Genomic DNA, 14102 nt, shown 5'->3' with positions numbered 1-14102 from the left:
GGGGAGTGCAGATGGACCCCCCTACCCTTACAGATACAGGTTCATGCTTGCTCCCAGGCATATTTTGTCCCCAGGATGCAGGGCAGGTGCTGTCTGTTGGGCCATCCTGATGAGTACCATGGATGACTGTCTCTCAGTCCTGGGGGCTGGAATCTGAGATCAAGTGTGGGCAGGACTGCCTTCTCCTGGGGCCTCTGCTTGGTGGAGACGCTGCCTCCTTGTCCTCATGTGCCTCCTCTGTGGGCTCTCCTGAGGTCTCCCAGAAGGATGAGCCCTATGGGATCAGGGCCCACCCTGCTGACCCCATCTGAACATCACCCCCACTCTAGAGGCACCATCTCCAAACAGCCACACTGGGGGGTCAGGCCTTCAACATGTGACTCTGAGGACACAATTCAGTTCCTAACACCTGCTGTGCTCAGGCACCTCAGCAGCGCACATGCACCACTACACCCCTGCACAAGCTCCCACACGCAGGGCCTCACCATGTGGGCCTCCTGCCATCCCAGTCCTTGACCACTGCCTCGGTCTGAGCTAGTTTCAGACGCTTGGGCCGGCGACCGTGCTCTGGAGTCTGGGACCAGTGAGCTGATGCCCAGTAGAGGGTCCACATGGTGAGGGGCCTGTCTCCTAACCCAGTGTGCTGCCTTGGTTTACCCGTGTGCTCTGTGCAGCCTTTTATGTGTGGGGAGGGGATGGCAGGAGCAGCCACCTGCTCCTCCCGAGGGGTTTGCCCTGCCCTGTACATGGAGAATGAGGGCCCAGAAGAAGCGGGGTTGTGCAGGGGCCCTTAGTGGCTCGGTTGTGCTGGGCAGAGGGGTCCAGTGTGGTGGTGGGTGCAGACTAGAGATGCTGGCCCTGGCAGGGGCTGGGGGCTGCGAGTCCTCACTTGGGCCTGGTTCTGTGTGCTGGCTGGTATGCTGTGCCTGCTGGCGGAGCCTGAGCTCAGTGGGTGTCGTCGGGGGGGATGAAGGCCCTGGGGCCCAGGGCGGGACGGGAGCCCCTAGCCTTGGTGGGGGCTGCCCAGACAAGCTGCCTTCCTGCCACCAGCCCAGGCCAGGGGTCGCCAGCCCTTCCTGGGTCTCCTTCCTTCTGGTCCCCTCCTCCTCCCACCCTCCCCACCCCTCCTCCGCAGCCCTTATAGCCACATCCTCCAAGGAAAAACCCCAGACTCCTGTACTGCTGGCAGAGATGAGGATGTTCGTGGAGTCCCTGCGGCTCAGCGGTCCTCACTCAGCCCTCCTGCTCCTGGGGCTTGTGCTGGGTGCCGTAGCTGAGCACAACTGTTTCGGGAACACCTACCCCAAAGACGGCAAGTGCTGCAATGACTGCCCACCAGGTGAGTGGCCTGGCCACAGAATTGGGGAGCGGTGCCCATGGGGAGGATGGCATGGGGACCTGAAACATGGGGTTGGGGGTCATAGGGGTAGAGACACGGGGACAGAGGGCAGGGACACTCGACATGGGGGTGGGTGGAGACACAGGAATGGAGGATGGGGAGTGGGGGACTTGCTGATGGCGTCCTGGGACACAAGTGTCATGCGCTAGTGGACTTGGGCTGATGGACCGGGTGACCTGCCATGGGGCTTGGGACAGTGGGCCAGCCGGAGGCTGGGGAGGAGGCTGCCAGGACCGGGGCCAGGGCCAGGGCCAGGGCCAGGCTGAGTCTGAGCCACGTCCCGCTGCAGGTTATGGAATGGAGAGCCGCTGCAGTAGGAGCCATGACACCAAATGTCATCAGTGTCCATCTGGCTTCTACAATGAGGCTACAAATTACGAACCCTGCAAGCCCTGCACTCAGTGCAATCAGAGTGAGTGCCACCCAGCCCCAGCCCGGATCCCTGGCCCTCTGCCCTTGGGGGGGTGGCTGGGGGCCCTGTCGCTCCACCCAGCACTTACATGGGGCCCCCCAACCATAGAAACAAGCCCCAAACCACAGCAGGGCCAGCTGCACCACAGAGGCCCGCTAGGAGTACCCCCTCCCACCAGGGGGGCTGACACCACTTGGGGTCAGGGAGGAGCACATGCCTGCCAGGTGGCCCTCCCCCACACCCCTCCACCCAGGGTCCTGCCACGGGCCTCAGAGGAGGCAGGAAGGGCGGCTGGAACAGCCATGAGGATGGGGAGGCATCCCAGGAGCCTGTGGCCAGAAAGAGTGTGGCATCCAGAGACTGGGGATGGGGCCACTGGTCTGGGGGCCCACCTACCGCCCTGGGCGCCCCACCAACTGCTCCTGACACCTCCCAGGAAGTGGGAGTGAACCCAAGAGGAGATGCACACCCACGCAGGACACCATCTGCAGCTGTAAGCCAGGCACAGAGCCCCGGGACGGCTACAAGCGTGGAGTCGGTGAGCCCCACGGGGTGGGCAGCATGTGCATGAGAGGTTAGGCTCTGTGGGCCTGCAGGGGGGACCTGGAGGGGCCAGGGGGCTTCGGGGACCCGAAGCCATTAAGGAGGCCTGTCTCCCACATTACATGCTATCACTTCCACTGCATGCCACCCCCACTGCCCTGTCAGACCAAGGTCCTTCCCTAGCAAATAGGTTATGCCAAGAATGGGGTGGGGGGAGGCACCTGGGTCAGGGCCAGTGGGTGGACTGTGGGCAGGGAGGAGGGTCTGGCAGCCCTGGAGGGTGAGCGCCTAGCCTCACGTACCAGTCCCAGCAGCCATGGTGTCTGGGTCCCCGACGTGGCCATGGACGGGCTGAGATGGTCCTGCTGCCTTGTTGCAGACTGTGCCCCATGCCCACCCGGACACTTCTCCCCAGGGGATGACCAGGCCTGCAAGCCCTGGACCAAGTGAGTGACCTGCGGGCTGGCTGGTGGGGGTGCTACTGGTGCCTGTCCCCTCATGACCCCTGGCCCCACCCTGCTGTCTCCCTGCTTAGCCCTGCCAGCCCCCACCCACCAGCCTGGCAGCTGGGTTGGAGTGAGGAGGCTGTGAAACTCCCACTCATCCAGACCTAGGGCCTCCATGGGCAGAGGCAGGAAGAGAAGAGTCAGTGGTGGGTGGGTAGGAGGGGACGGGGTGGGGAACCCATGGAAAGGGGGACTGAGGGTGTGGTTCCCTGGGTGGGAGTCTGATGCTGCCTCAGCTGATCCCGTGTGGGTCTCCCATTACTCCCCACCTGTTCAGGTCCTGTCCTAGTTCTGGGCCTATCTGGTCAATCTGGGAGGAGTTGGTGGGGTGGGGGGTGGGCTCTAGCTTGACCCACACCCCTGCCTTCCTCAGCTGTACCTTGATGGGAAGGCGTACAATGCAGCCGGCCAGCAAGAGCTCAGACGCTGTCTGTGAGGACAGGAGCCTCCCCGCCACACTGCCATGGGAGACCCAGAGCCCCCTGACCCGGCCCCCTACCCCTCAGCCCACTATGGCCTGGCCCAGGACCTCGCAGGGGCCCTTCACACCCCCTACGGAGCCCCCCAGGGGTAAGAGGGGGGTGGCTTCACCCCAGCAGCAACCTCTGCTGACTCAAGAGGGAAGGGGGTGAGGAAGGGAGGGAAGTGTTGGGAATGGCCTCTGCCCCCTTGCCCCCCTCAAGAGGCCACCCTGGGGTGGACACCCTCCTCCAGGGGCCCCATCCAGCAGGCCCCGCCTCCCCACAGGCCCCCAGCTGGCTGCTGTCCTGGGCTTGGGCCTAGGCTTGCTGGCCCCCGTGGCAGCCGCACTGGCCTTGCTCCTGCACCACAGAGCCTGGCGGCTGCCCCCCGGTGAGTATACACCGTGACCCCCGCCCAGACTGCCTCCCAAAAGGCTGAGACATTAACCCACCTGCCACCTCCTGCTCTTTCCTCTTCCCCAGGTGGAAATAGCTTCCGGACCCCCATCCAAGAGGAGCATGCTGACGCCAACTCCACCCTGGCCAAGATCTGAGCAGCCAGTGCTCCCACCCCAGGCTGGGGGCCCAGAGGGTCTGCTGGATGTTGAGGGGCATTGTGGGTGCCCCCAGGCACTGGCCAGCACATCCTGTCACCTGGGTGCCCTGTCACCCCGCCACCCCAACCTGCGCCGTTTTAGGTGCTCCTGGGCTGGCATCCAGGGCTCTGCTACGTATGCTGTGCATACTCCCCGCCCAGGGTGGTGCCCCCCCCCCCAATAAATGACATGGGCAAATGTGGGTCTCTGACTGGGCACGGGTGGGGAGGCGGCTGCACGCCCATGGTGGGAGAGCTGGGCTGTGCCCACTCTGGCAGAAGACGGATCTCCCACTGAGGCAGGGGTGTGGGGTAGGGGCTTACCCTTTCTCTGGGCATGTCCTGGCACCTGCAGTGTCCTGGGGGTGGCTAGACCACCCAGCCGCTTATTGGGTGGATCTAAGAACTGCTGCTCGGATACCCTGCACTTGGGTGAGAAGGCCCAGGGCACTAGGAAGCCCACTGATCTGGTTCTAGTGGGAGCAGGTAGGAGAGACCTGAGACCCCAGCCCCAAAGGGGACATTTGAGGGCAACCCTTCAGGTCTCTGTGTTCCCCCAGAGCACAGAGCTCAAGAGCCATTCCTTGTTTCTTGAGGCCTTTCAAACCTCAAGGCCTGCCAGACCTGTGAGTGTGTTGCAGATAGTAAGTGGCAAAAGTTGGGCATCACCACTTTGGGAAACTGAGCCTGTTTGGAGCACAGCAGCTTTCTGTGAGACATCAAGCAGGAAAATCCCGCTGCCCGTGGCTTGTCTTCCACAACCATGGCGCCCCTCCTAATGGGTACCAGACCAGATTGTAGATGTCCTTTAAGGCAGAGGGGCTGCGGCCAGCGCTAAATGCTGGCCTTGACTCTGGCAGAGCCTCAGCCCTGGCCACCAGCCCTCCTTGTCTCTGGGGCCATCTGTCTCCTCAAGGTCGCCCCAGAGGCCTGTCCAACTTGTCTTCAAACCTCTGACCCCTCTGGTCCCCGCCTGAACATGCGGAGAGAGGACAGAGCTGTTCCATATCCCACTGACACTGGCTTCCCACAGTACTCTGGTGTGGGACTCGGCGGTGAACAGAAGAGTGGAAGCCGTGCCCTCAACACAGGCAGCAAACCCGCACCCTTGATGTGGGGGCAGTGGTGCCCAGGACAGCACCTGGGCGTGGGGAAGTGCAATGGGACCTGTGGAGGAGTCAGGGTGGGGGCAGGGGAGAGGTCAGGTCCTGGGGCCCGGGGTTTCTTGCCCATACCCACCCCTGCCTGGCTGAGCCATCCCTGCCATAGGGTGGAAACATGGACAGTGTTGCCTTCTCTGTGCTTCTTCACCAACCCTCAGCACACTGTCCAACCCCTTACCCCCTGCCCGGCTGCTGAAAACCCACAGAAAAAAAAAAAAAAGAAAAAAAAAAAGAAAACCCACAGACCCTCTCCACCTCAGCCCTGCCTGACCCCCAGCCCCCACCTGATCCCCGTCCCCACCTGACCCCAGGCCTGGGTGTTGAGCTGTGATTTCACACAAGCTCCAGAAGCCCCCTCCGTGCCCCCACAGTCAGATCCCACCCCCTCTGGTTACTGAAGGACCTTCTGCTAACAAAACAGAAGTGACTCCTGTAAGCTGGGACAAGTGATGATGCAAACATGCGGTGAGCCGCTCACAGAGGGCTGGAAAACACAGATAGAGATCATCTCTCCTGCGCTGCCCAGTTCTGCAAGCTCCACTTGTCCACGCAGCCTGTGGCTAGGGCTGGGGGGGCGGCTTCCGGAGAGGCTGGGACCAGAAAGCACACGCAGGCACTGACATTTCGCAGACGTCACTCCTGCCTTTTGAGGGGCCCTGCTTGTCAGCCACCATCTCTATGGGCACGTAACCTGGGCCCTTTGATTCCTGTGTGGCTGTAGGTGGCAGCCACTGAAGAACCTTCCTCTCCTGCTCACCCCCAGGCTCCCCAGGGAACATTTTCTGCACAGAGCTGCTCCTGCCCAGCCCACCTTCACCCTTCCACCACAACAAACTACTTCCAGAAGTTTCTCTATCCCTGCTTCCAGAAGAGCCAGCTGGCACATGCACAGTCTGACAAGCATCATTTGTTGGGTATTGATCCCATTTTCCTGGGCCACGGTATACTGCCCGCTTACCAGAGTTGGGGTGACCCTGCACTGCCACAGACCTGTCCCCTTGGTCTTTGAACTGAGCAGTAGACGAAGGTCCAGAACTATTGGTTCTGTGCTTGGAGCGCCTTTACCAGCTGTCCCTCTTGTCCCAGCGCTTGGACACAGGTCCGTGTCTGGGAGCTGAAGGGAGATCTCAGGGCTCTACTGAACCCACCCAAGAGCCCCCTCCTTCCCCTGTAGGACCCGGTTTGCCCCCTGCAGAGGAGTTGTGCATCCTGGGACTTGGAGAATTAAGTCCTGTCATTCCCCTCGGAGAAGGGACAGCTGCCCATGAGACCAGGTACAGACACAGGTCTCAGAGGGCATGAGCACACCTGCAGCCCCGGGGCGTCACCACAGTCACGCTCCTAAGACCCTGGCTCCAGGGAGGCTTCCCGGAGAAGGCAGGGATCCAGAGGCCCTCCGTGTCACATGAGGAAGCCAAAGCTCATAGTGAACTGGAGGCTGAATTCTCTGGTTGGAGAGCTCGGTTGGGGGCTGGCCCTCCCCACCCTCCAGGAGGAGCAGATCTGTTTGGAGAGGTCTGAGTGGGACCTGGCCCAGTGGTGAGAGCAGGGGCCTAAGCAAGCCACCTCTGGCCCAGAGCTTCCAGTGACTAGAGGTTCCATCAATGCCCAGACCTCTCCTAAGATCTGAGGAGGTCTCTGGGTTGGGAGATGTGATGGGGCCCCCCTGGGGCTCTAAGCTGTGAGCAGTGAATCTGCACAGCTACAGAGGTGTGTGTGCTGGGGCTTCATGTGCACCTGGAGCCCAGTTAGACCTTGATGGCCAAGTGAGGGGCTTGTCTCAATCCCTGGAAAGTGGGGAGGCCTCTGGGTGTGGGGCTCTGTGCTGAGCCTCACCAGGTAGGGCCATGATGCCTGTTGATGGGGGCTAGCTGACTAGGGAGGTGGAGATCTTTAAAAGCCTGTGAGGCCCTCCTGAGGAAGCTAGGGGACCCAGCCAGGCACAGTGAGGGAGCAGTCCCTGCACTAGCTCCCCTGTGAGCACTTCCCACCTCAGCATGCTGACGCTTAGCATCTAGCTCCCACAGTTTCTGCTGGTGTCTATCCCTTTAGACCGGACAGATCCACAGGTTTGACTAGAACAGGTTTCTGATCCTCCCCCTTGAAGTGTTGCCCCAGACCTAGCTGGGGGTGGGGGGGCAGGCTGGGGAGGCAGGCTGCTCTGTGTCCCCCCTCCCACATACACATTCAGGGGCATATTTAAATTCTAGGTAGGAGGGATCCCTGGGTGGCGCAGCGGTTTGGCGCCTGCCTTTGGCCCGGGGCACGATCCTGGAGACCTAGGATCGAATCCCACGTCGGGCTCCCGGTGCATGGAGCCTGCTTCTCCCTCTGCCTGTGTCTCTGCCTCTCTCTCTCTCTGTGACTATCATAAATTAAAAAAAAAAAAAAAAAAAAAAAAAAAAGAAAGAAAAAATTAAAAAAAATTCTAGGTAGGAATTCCTGGACCAAAGTGCAAGGACACTTAGGAACCCCAAAGGTCACCCTCTTTCTGCTTGCTCGCTGCACATGAGTCTCCTGGAGGCCTCCCTCCCTCCGTGATGGTGCTCTGCAGCCTGCCAAGAGACCCCACCTCCCTGAGATACAGCCAGGCTCAGTTGACTTAAATTTTTTCAATTTTTAAAATAATTTAGAGCAGTTTTGGGTTCACACTAAAATTGTGCGGCAGCTGCAGATTTCCCTGGTGCTCCTGCCCCATGCCGGCTCCCACGCCCGGGGTCCTGGGGTGCCTGGTGTGTAACAAGGAGTCCTGCTGCTCAGACAAAGCGGTAAGGACCTGTTGCCGCCCCTCTGGTCACGCAGAGCAGTGTTCTACCCCCCTGCGAGCCGCTAGGTGCAGCCGGCGGGTTCCCTTTCTTCCACTCGGCCCGGGGAGAGGCCCTCGTGGCGGGGCGGGGCGGGGCGGGGCGCGCCGGATGGGGGCGTGGTGGGCCGGCCCCTCAAATCTCCCAGCTCGCTGGGCCGCGGGGGCCATGGGGGCGCGGCGCGCGGGGCTGTGCGGCGTCGTGCTGCTCTGCGCGCTGGGCCTGGGCCGCCCCGGGGCTCCGAGCTGCGGCCCAGGCCGCCTCCTGCGCGGAACAGGGACAGATGCGCGCTGCTGTCGCCCGTGCGCACCGGGTGAGGCGGGTAAGGGCCGGGGAACCGGGGAAGGGGTAAGGGGGCGGGCGCAGGGAGGACCTCTGAGGAGGGGCTGGGGTGTGAGAGCCCTCACCAAGGCGAGTGTTGGGTCCTCCGCGCAGGAAGGCTGTCCCAGCTCCAGCTGAGGGTAAAGGCCACCACTGTCTGCCCAGGTCAGGGTGGCAGCACACTCCCTGCCCCGGCCCTAGCTCTGTGGGAGACAGCAAGTTTGGGGACAAATATTGCAAGGAAGACACCCCAGAGTGTCAGCCTGCCAGAGCCTGGGAATCGAGAAGGGAGGGTCTGAGGGTCCCAAGTCTCAGTGAGGCTTGCAGAGGCAGGCAGCCTGCCCTGAGGGTCATGGCAGCTGGGGGCCGTGCAGGAAGGAGAGGGAGCAGGTCCCTCAGGGGACCCCTTGTCCAGCAGAGATGTGTTCTGGTCACTCCCCCTAGGTGGGAGCAGCTTCAGGGGTTGAGGGACACAGCCAGGCCACATGGGTGGAGGAGCTGGATGCCGAGGAGGCAGACAGCTGGACCAAATGGGGGTCTGAGGGTGGGGAGACTGCCCTTCCCTTTATCATCCCATTCCCCCTGAAGGGCCCCTGGGAGAGCCCTGAGGAGGGAGGGGCTTGGCCCAGCTGCTGAGAGGGCTGGATTTTCTCTTGCTCAGCTGAGAAGGTTTGTCCTGAGCTGGACTGCACGTGTGTCCAGCCAGGGTTCCACTGTGGAGACCCCCAGTGCAAGACCTGCAAGCACCACACTTGCCCCCCTGGCCAGGAGGTACGGCCTCATGGTAAGTCACTGGCAGCTGTGGCCTGAGCAGGACAGTGGGTTAGACCAGGGCCGAGCCAGAGCTCATGGGAGTGGGTGTGTAGCCAGTGCCATGTGGGGGTGGAAGGTACATTCATGTCCTCTGGGCAGGCAGGCACTGGCATCTCTGCTGTTTATTGCTTCAGCCTAAATATGAGTCCCAGCACCCATGCAGCTCTGGGAAGTCCTTCCCTGTCCTAGCCTGGCTTTCTCTCTCCAGAGTTAGGGTATTCTTCAGGGCTGGTTGTGTGAAGTAGTGGAGTGTCCAGGGCTGTCTAGCCCTTAGGCCCTGGCTCTGACCAGGCCCCCAGTCCTCCACGTACCTTAAGCATCTGCATGATGATCTGACAAAACTAGGCCTGCCCCCTGTTGCCATGTCTGGTGGTCAAGTGTATCCTAGAAGGAGCAGCTCAAATCCTCTTGGGGCTTACTTGGCTGATGGGAAGAGCATAGTGTCACTTGAGCAGCGTTGTGATGTTGGATAGGGCAGGATCTAGGGGCAGCTGGGGCACAAGCCTCACCTGGTCTATCTGGGATCCTCACTGACCTCTTGCCCTCCGGGCTACTGGACCAAGCATGAGGCCTGGCCTGGGTCTTTGCCTGGTTTCCACCCCCACCCCCTCTGGGCTCCCTCACCCTCCAGCCTTCCAGGGGACAGGCCCCTGCACCTCCCTCTGGCCATGTGCCACACAGCTCTCCATCCCCAGATCCCCCAGGGACCTCCACTCAGCTCAGGGTCACAGCCCTGGGGTCTCCCCAAGTCTGCTTCCCCCTCAGATGCCTGCCTGGAATGGGGCATACATGATTTATAACAGGTCTGGGTCTTGCAGGCATCAGAGACCTCAGTCTAGAGGATGAGGTGTGTTGGAGTCATTCCGCTGTAGACTCAGGCCCCAGATGGATCCCATCTCATCCGCCCCAACAAACCTTGGCTGTCTGTCTGTCTCTAGGGAATTTCAATTTTGGCTTTGAGTGTGTCGACTGTGCCGCAGGGACCTTCTCTGGAGGCCAAGAGGGTCGCTGCAAACCCTGGTCAGAGTGAGTCCTGGCAGGACCTTCGGGTGGCCGGGCAGTTCCTGAGGGAGGGGCCTCTCCGATCCTTCCTGGCACGGTGACCCTCGCACAAGTCAGAGGACAGCAGCGTGCGGAGGGGTTGCTCCGGTGGCCATGGGCTGATGGAGGGCTCTGTGTCCGTGTGTCCCAGCTGCTCCCAGTTTGGATATCCTACCACGTTCCCCGGGAACAAGACACACAATGCTGTCTGCAGCCCAGGGCTGCCACCCACCGAGCCGCGTGATCCACTGACCATCGTGCTCCTCACCGTGGCCACCTGCATCCTGGTCCTGAGTGGGACCCAGCTTGTCCTGCACATCTGGCAGCTGAGGGGGCATCGTAGGTGGCCGCCAGGTCAGTGGTCCCCAGGGGTGGGAGGGGTGGGTCCTTGGGCTGCCTGCTGACTGAAGCTGCTTTGCAGAGACCCAGCTGCTCCTGGAGACACGGCCGCCAGCAGAGGACACCTGCAGCTGCCAGTTCCCTGAGGAAGAGCGGGGGGAGCAGCTGTCGCCAGACAAAGGCCAGCTAAGGGACCTGTGGGTGTGAGGCCTGGCTGTCCTCTGCTGCTGCAGACTCGGAGCTGGCCCACCCAGGAAGCACCCTGGGTGGACCCTTGGGAGCCAGGGCTCCTACCCTGCCATGGGGCCCCAGCTCTGGGCCTGGCCCTGCTCCCCTCGATGGCGGAAGTGGGTGGGGGGTGGTGACCGTGACCCATCCCCCAGACCTTGCAGAAGAGACAGCAGCTGTGCCAGACCCCACAGGAGATACAGACACAGCCATGACTGCCTCCCTCCCTTGCTGGCCCTGTCTGGGGCCCCCGGCTCCCAGGACAGGAGGCTGTGCCCCAGTGCTGGACCTGGCTGCCGGCAGCGCTTAATAAACACTTGTGTAGCGACCCAAGTGGATGTGTTCTGGGGTCGGGGGACAGGGAGACAAGGCCTCCCTGACTAGAAGCCCCTCTCCCCCCTCCTCATCTGCTTCCAGCCTAGGCGGGGCTGGGGGTGGGGGGCAGCTCTCAGGGCCATTCTCGTCCTGGACACAAGCACTTAGCAGGGACCATGGGACTTGGAAGGCTTCTTGGAGGAAGGGCACCATGATGGATACTTGTCCTGCGTGCCTTTTCACGGCTCTTTGGAAACCCCTCCCCTGGCAATCTGCTCAGCACACTGGGACCATTAGATTCTGTGTCTGGTCTCTGGCCTGCTTCTGCTCCGGACTCTGGGTCCTGGGCTGCTCACACAGCCTACTGGCTCCTGCAGGGGGCCTTTCCTTGTGTCATTCACCCCCAAGTCCCAGACGAGGTCTACGCCCAGCACGTCGTGGTCTGGAGGGTGACCTCCCAGTAACCTGCCTTTGGCCTGCACCCTTTCTCCAAGTCTCACTGCTTACCTCCCTCCACCACCTCCCCAGACCCTTGTCCCTTGGGGCATGTTCTAGGCTCCCGCTCGTGGGAACTGAGCAGTGTTCTTTCCCGCACCTGGAGACTTTGATAAAAAAATCCTTGACACAGCGGTCCTGGGTGTGGAAGGTAGGCCCCTGGAGGCTGGTCTCGGCAGCAGCACCCTGCAGGTGCCAGCACACCCAGCCACCTGCCCGAAGTCAGTGCTCCAACAACCCCTACACCCCTCTCCTGCCTGTAGCTACCCAGAAACATCCCCTGACTCATTGTCCCAACAGGCATCAAGGAGGTGGTGAAGAGCTCTGGAAGCATCGTGTCTAGGGCATCACCTGTGTCCCCACCCCACTTCAGCATGGCACATCCTGCTTCTACCCCTGGAGGGTGGGGTGTGAACAACTGCTTTATGATTTTACTCATACTGGAAGCCCTCATCCTCTCCATGCCTGCTGGATCCCGGGCTCATCCCTGGCTGGATGTCAGGGGACAGTGGAAGACAGCACTGGCAAAGCCAGTGAAGTGCATTCTAGGAGAGCCCCCAGCAAACTTCTCTGGGACCTGCCGGCCACACTCCTGGCCACTCTTGGGTCTCCAGGCCAGGTTTCCTGCCCTGCCCACCCCTTACCCACCCTGCTTTGGGAAGCCAGCTCTCCTCTGGGCTTGCTCTTGTCACCTGTGTCACTTGACAGTCTCACTCCCATGGATGGGGCACATGGGATGCTCACAGCTGCCTAGGACCTTCTATAGTGGCTGGCTCAGGCTGCCCCAGGGCAAAGGGTTCCCCAACAATGGCTCAGCTGTCCCCAGTGGTGGTTGGGGAGAGGAGGCAGGTCATCTGCACTCACAGACCTTCCTGAGAAACCACTCTGGCCTGCACACACCCAAGTCCCGAGGGACCTCTCTGTTGGCTGACTCAGCATGGAAACTCCCCGGGGGGGGGTCCCATGTGGGGTGGTAGCACCCTGACGTCAGTATGGGGGCGGCACAGAGCAGGGTGGGAGATTCCAAGGCCCAGGTGGAGAATGGGGAGGAGGCTAGATTCAGGGGGGCTGGGCAGGAGGGGTCTGGCCCTGAGGATCTCAGGGTTTTGGGGAGGGCTGGATCGGCCCCCTTCTCTCTGTCCCTCCGCCACAGCACCTCACAGAGATGCCCCCATCCCTCATCCCAGCTTGGGGCACAGGGGCTGTAGAGTCAGGAGGAGAACCCAGAGCATGGCTGTGCAGAGGTACCACTAGGGGTTTTAGATGGGAGAGGACTGACCAGACCCAAGGTCTAGGGGACGGAAGTGTGGGTGGGTGGGTGTTGGAGGGGGCAATGCCTGGGGCAGGGTGGGCCGAGGGGTGGACCTGGCGTAAGGGGCTGTAGGGGCTCCTGTGCCCTCCTACTCAGCCCAGCTCCCCGGCATGGAGGCAGGTGCATGCCCAGCAGCAGAGCCTGACAGGCCGCCTGACCTCCTGGCTCACTGAGCCCCAACAGAGACCCCCCCAGGAAACCCTGCCCCGCCAGCTCTAGGCACCTGACTGCTTCCTCTGGAAACCCCCACTCTACGGAACAGCTCTTTAGCTGTTCTGGAAAACCGCAGCTCCTCCGCTCCGGCTGGGAGTCCACGGTGTCTAGTTAAACCTCAGATAAGGGCCTGAAGGCCGCCGTGGTTCTCAGAAGTGCTTCCTGCCACAGTCGCCCCCTGCTCCTCACCCCTCCACTTGCTGGAAAAGGCCCCTGCCTCTTCCTTTACTGAGATCTGGACCCGGCCAGTGTGGGTCACCCTCGGCTGGACACCCATCTGAGATGGAACTGGACACTGGCCCCTCTCAGCCCCAGCCCTGCCACAGCTGCAGGGAGCTGTCCGAAGGCAGGTGGTGCCTGGCTGCCCCCAGGCACGTTGATAATTTAGGTTCATGATGCCAGGCCTGACCATGCTGGGGCTTTGACAGGATGTGCGGCCATCACTCATGGCCACCTCCTGCACCTCGTGGTTTCCTGAACATTCAGGAGCAAGCAGTCTTCTTCCAGTGGGGCTGAAGTCTGAGGCTTCTGGAGGGGTTACCCCTGTGGCCCCTGTGGCAGTTTCACCAAGTGGCTGTGCTGGGGGTGGAGATAGAGTCACCTCCACCCCCGCGTGTCTCATGTTTCCAGGAAGCTTCTGGAGTTGAGATGCTTTCCAGAGATGCTGATTCGGGGCAGTGCTGCTCCAGACCCCTTTCTCAGACACACATTCCACAGGAGATGGGCTTCGGGGGGTGCAGGGGAAGGTCCTCTGAGTCCTTGGGGCTCCTTGGGACCTTTATCTGAATCAGACCTGTGGCTGCTAGAAGGTGCTCAGCAGACCCGGCACTGTGTCCACCAGAGGCTGAAGGAAGCCCCAGTGGGTGCCAAGGTGGGGCCTGTGCCGGGCAGTCCCCCCGATGGATGCAGCAATGATGGGGGTCCCTGAGTGGTGCCCTGGTGAGAGCAGAAGGCACTGCTTGAGTTTCCCACCTATCGGTAGGACCCTAGGACTCAGCCTTGGAGGGGGAAAAGGGGAGAGGCAAGGAGGGAGTGTGGGTGAGGGGGGCGGGGGAGATACTTAGCTTCCAGGAGCCTGTATTCACCTTGAATTGCAAACTCCAGCAGCGGTGCTGGCAGCCCTGTCTGAGGCACTAGGGAAG

At 61.5% G+C, this 14102-nt stretch overlaps 2 protein-coding genes across 4 annotated transcripts; both read left to right on the top strand.

The window, feature by feature from the left end:
* Positions 1 to 1163: 1163 nt before the first annotated feature.
* On the top strand, positions 1164 to 4106 carry TNFRSF4 (TNF receptor superfamily member 4). 3 transcript variants are annotated; one of them, XM_038535545.1, is made up of 7 exons: positions 1164 to 1339; positions 1689 to 1811; positions 2248 to 2349; positions 2734 to 2800; positions 3234 to 3430; positions 3608 to 3712; positions 3805 to 4106. In XM_038535545.1, the coding sequence occupies exons 1-7, from the start codon at positions 1192 to 1194 to the stop codon at positions 3873 to 3875; spliced, it is 813 nt and encodes a 270-aa protein (XP_038391473.1). In that variant the 5' UTR covers positions 1164 to 1191; the 3' UTR covers positions 3876 to 4106. The 3 variants fall into 3 exon arrangements, with proteins under 3 accessions (XP_038391473.1, XP_038391472.1, XP_038391474.1); XM_038535544.1 differs by having other exon boundaries at positions 2248 to 2385; XM_038535546.1 differs by lacking the exon at positions 3608 to 3712 and having other exon boundaries at positions 2248 to 2385.
* A 3945-nt stretch (positions 4107 to 8051) lies between these two features.
* Positions 8052 to 10604, top strand: TNFRSF18 (TNF receptor superfamily member 18). Its single transcript, NM_001190744.1, is given in 5 exon segments — positions 8052 to 8205; positions 8866 to 8988; positions 9956 to 10043; positions 10210 to 10412; positions 10480 to 10604. Coding segments are annotated over 5 exon segments (693 nt in total).
* Positions 10605 to 14102: the final 3498 nt, after the last annotated feature.

The sequence above is a fragment of the Canis lupus genome, chromosome 5 (assembly GCF_011100685.1).
Source record: "Canis lupus familiaris isolate Mischka breed German Shepherd chromosome 5, alternate assembly UU_Cfam_GSD_1.0, whole genome shotgun sequence".
NCBI lineage: Eukaryota > Metazoa > Chordata > Mammalia > Carnivora > Canidae > Canis > Canis lupus.
This window is presented reverse-complemented; position numbering and strand designations above follow the sequence as displayed.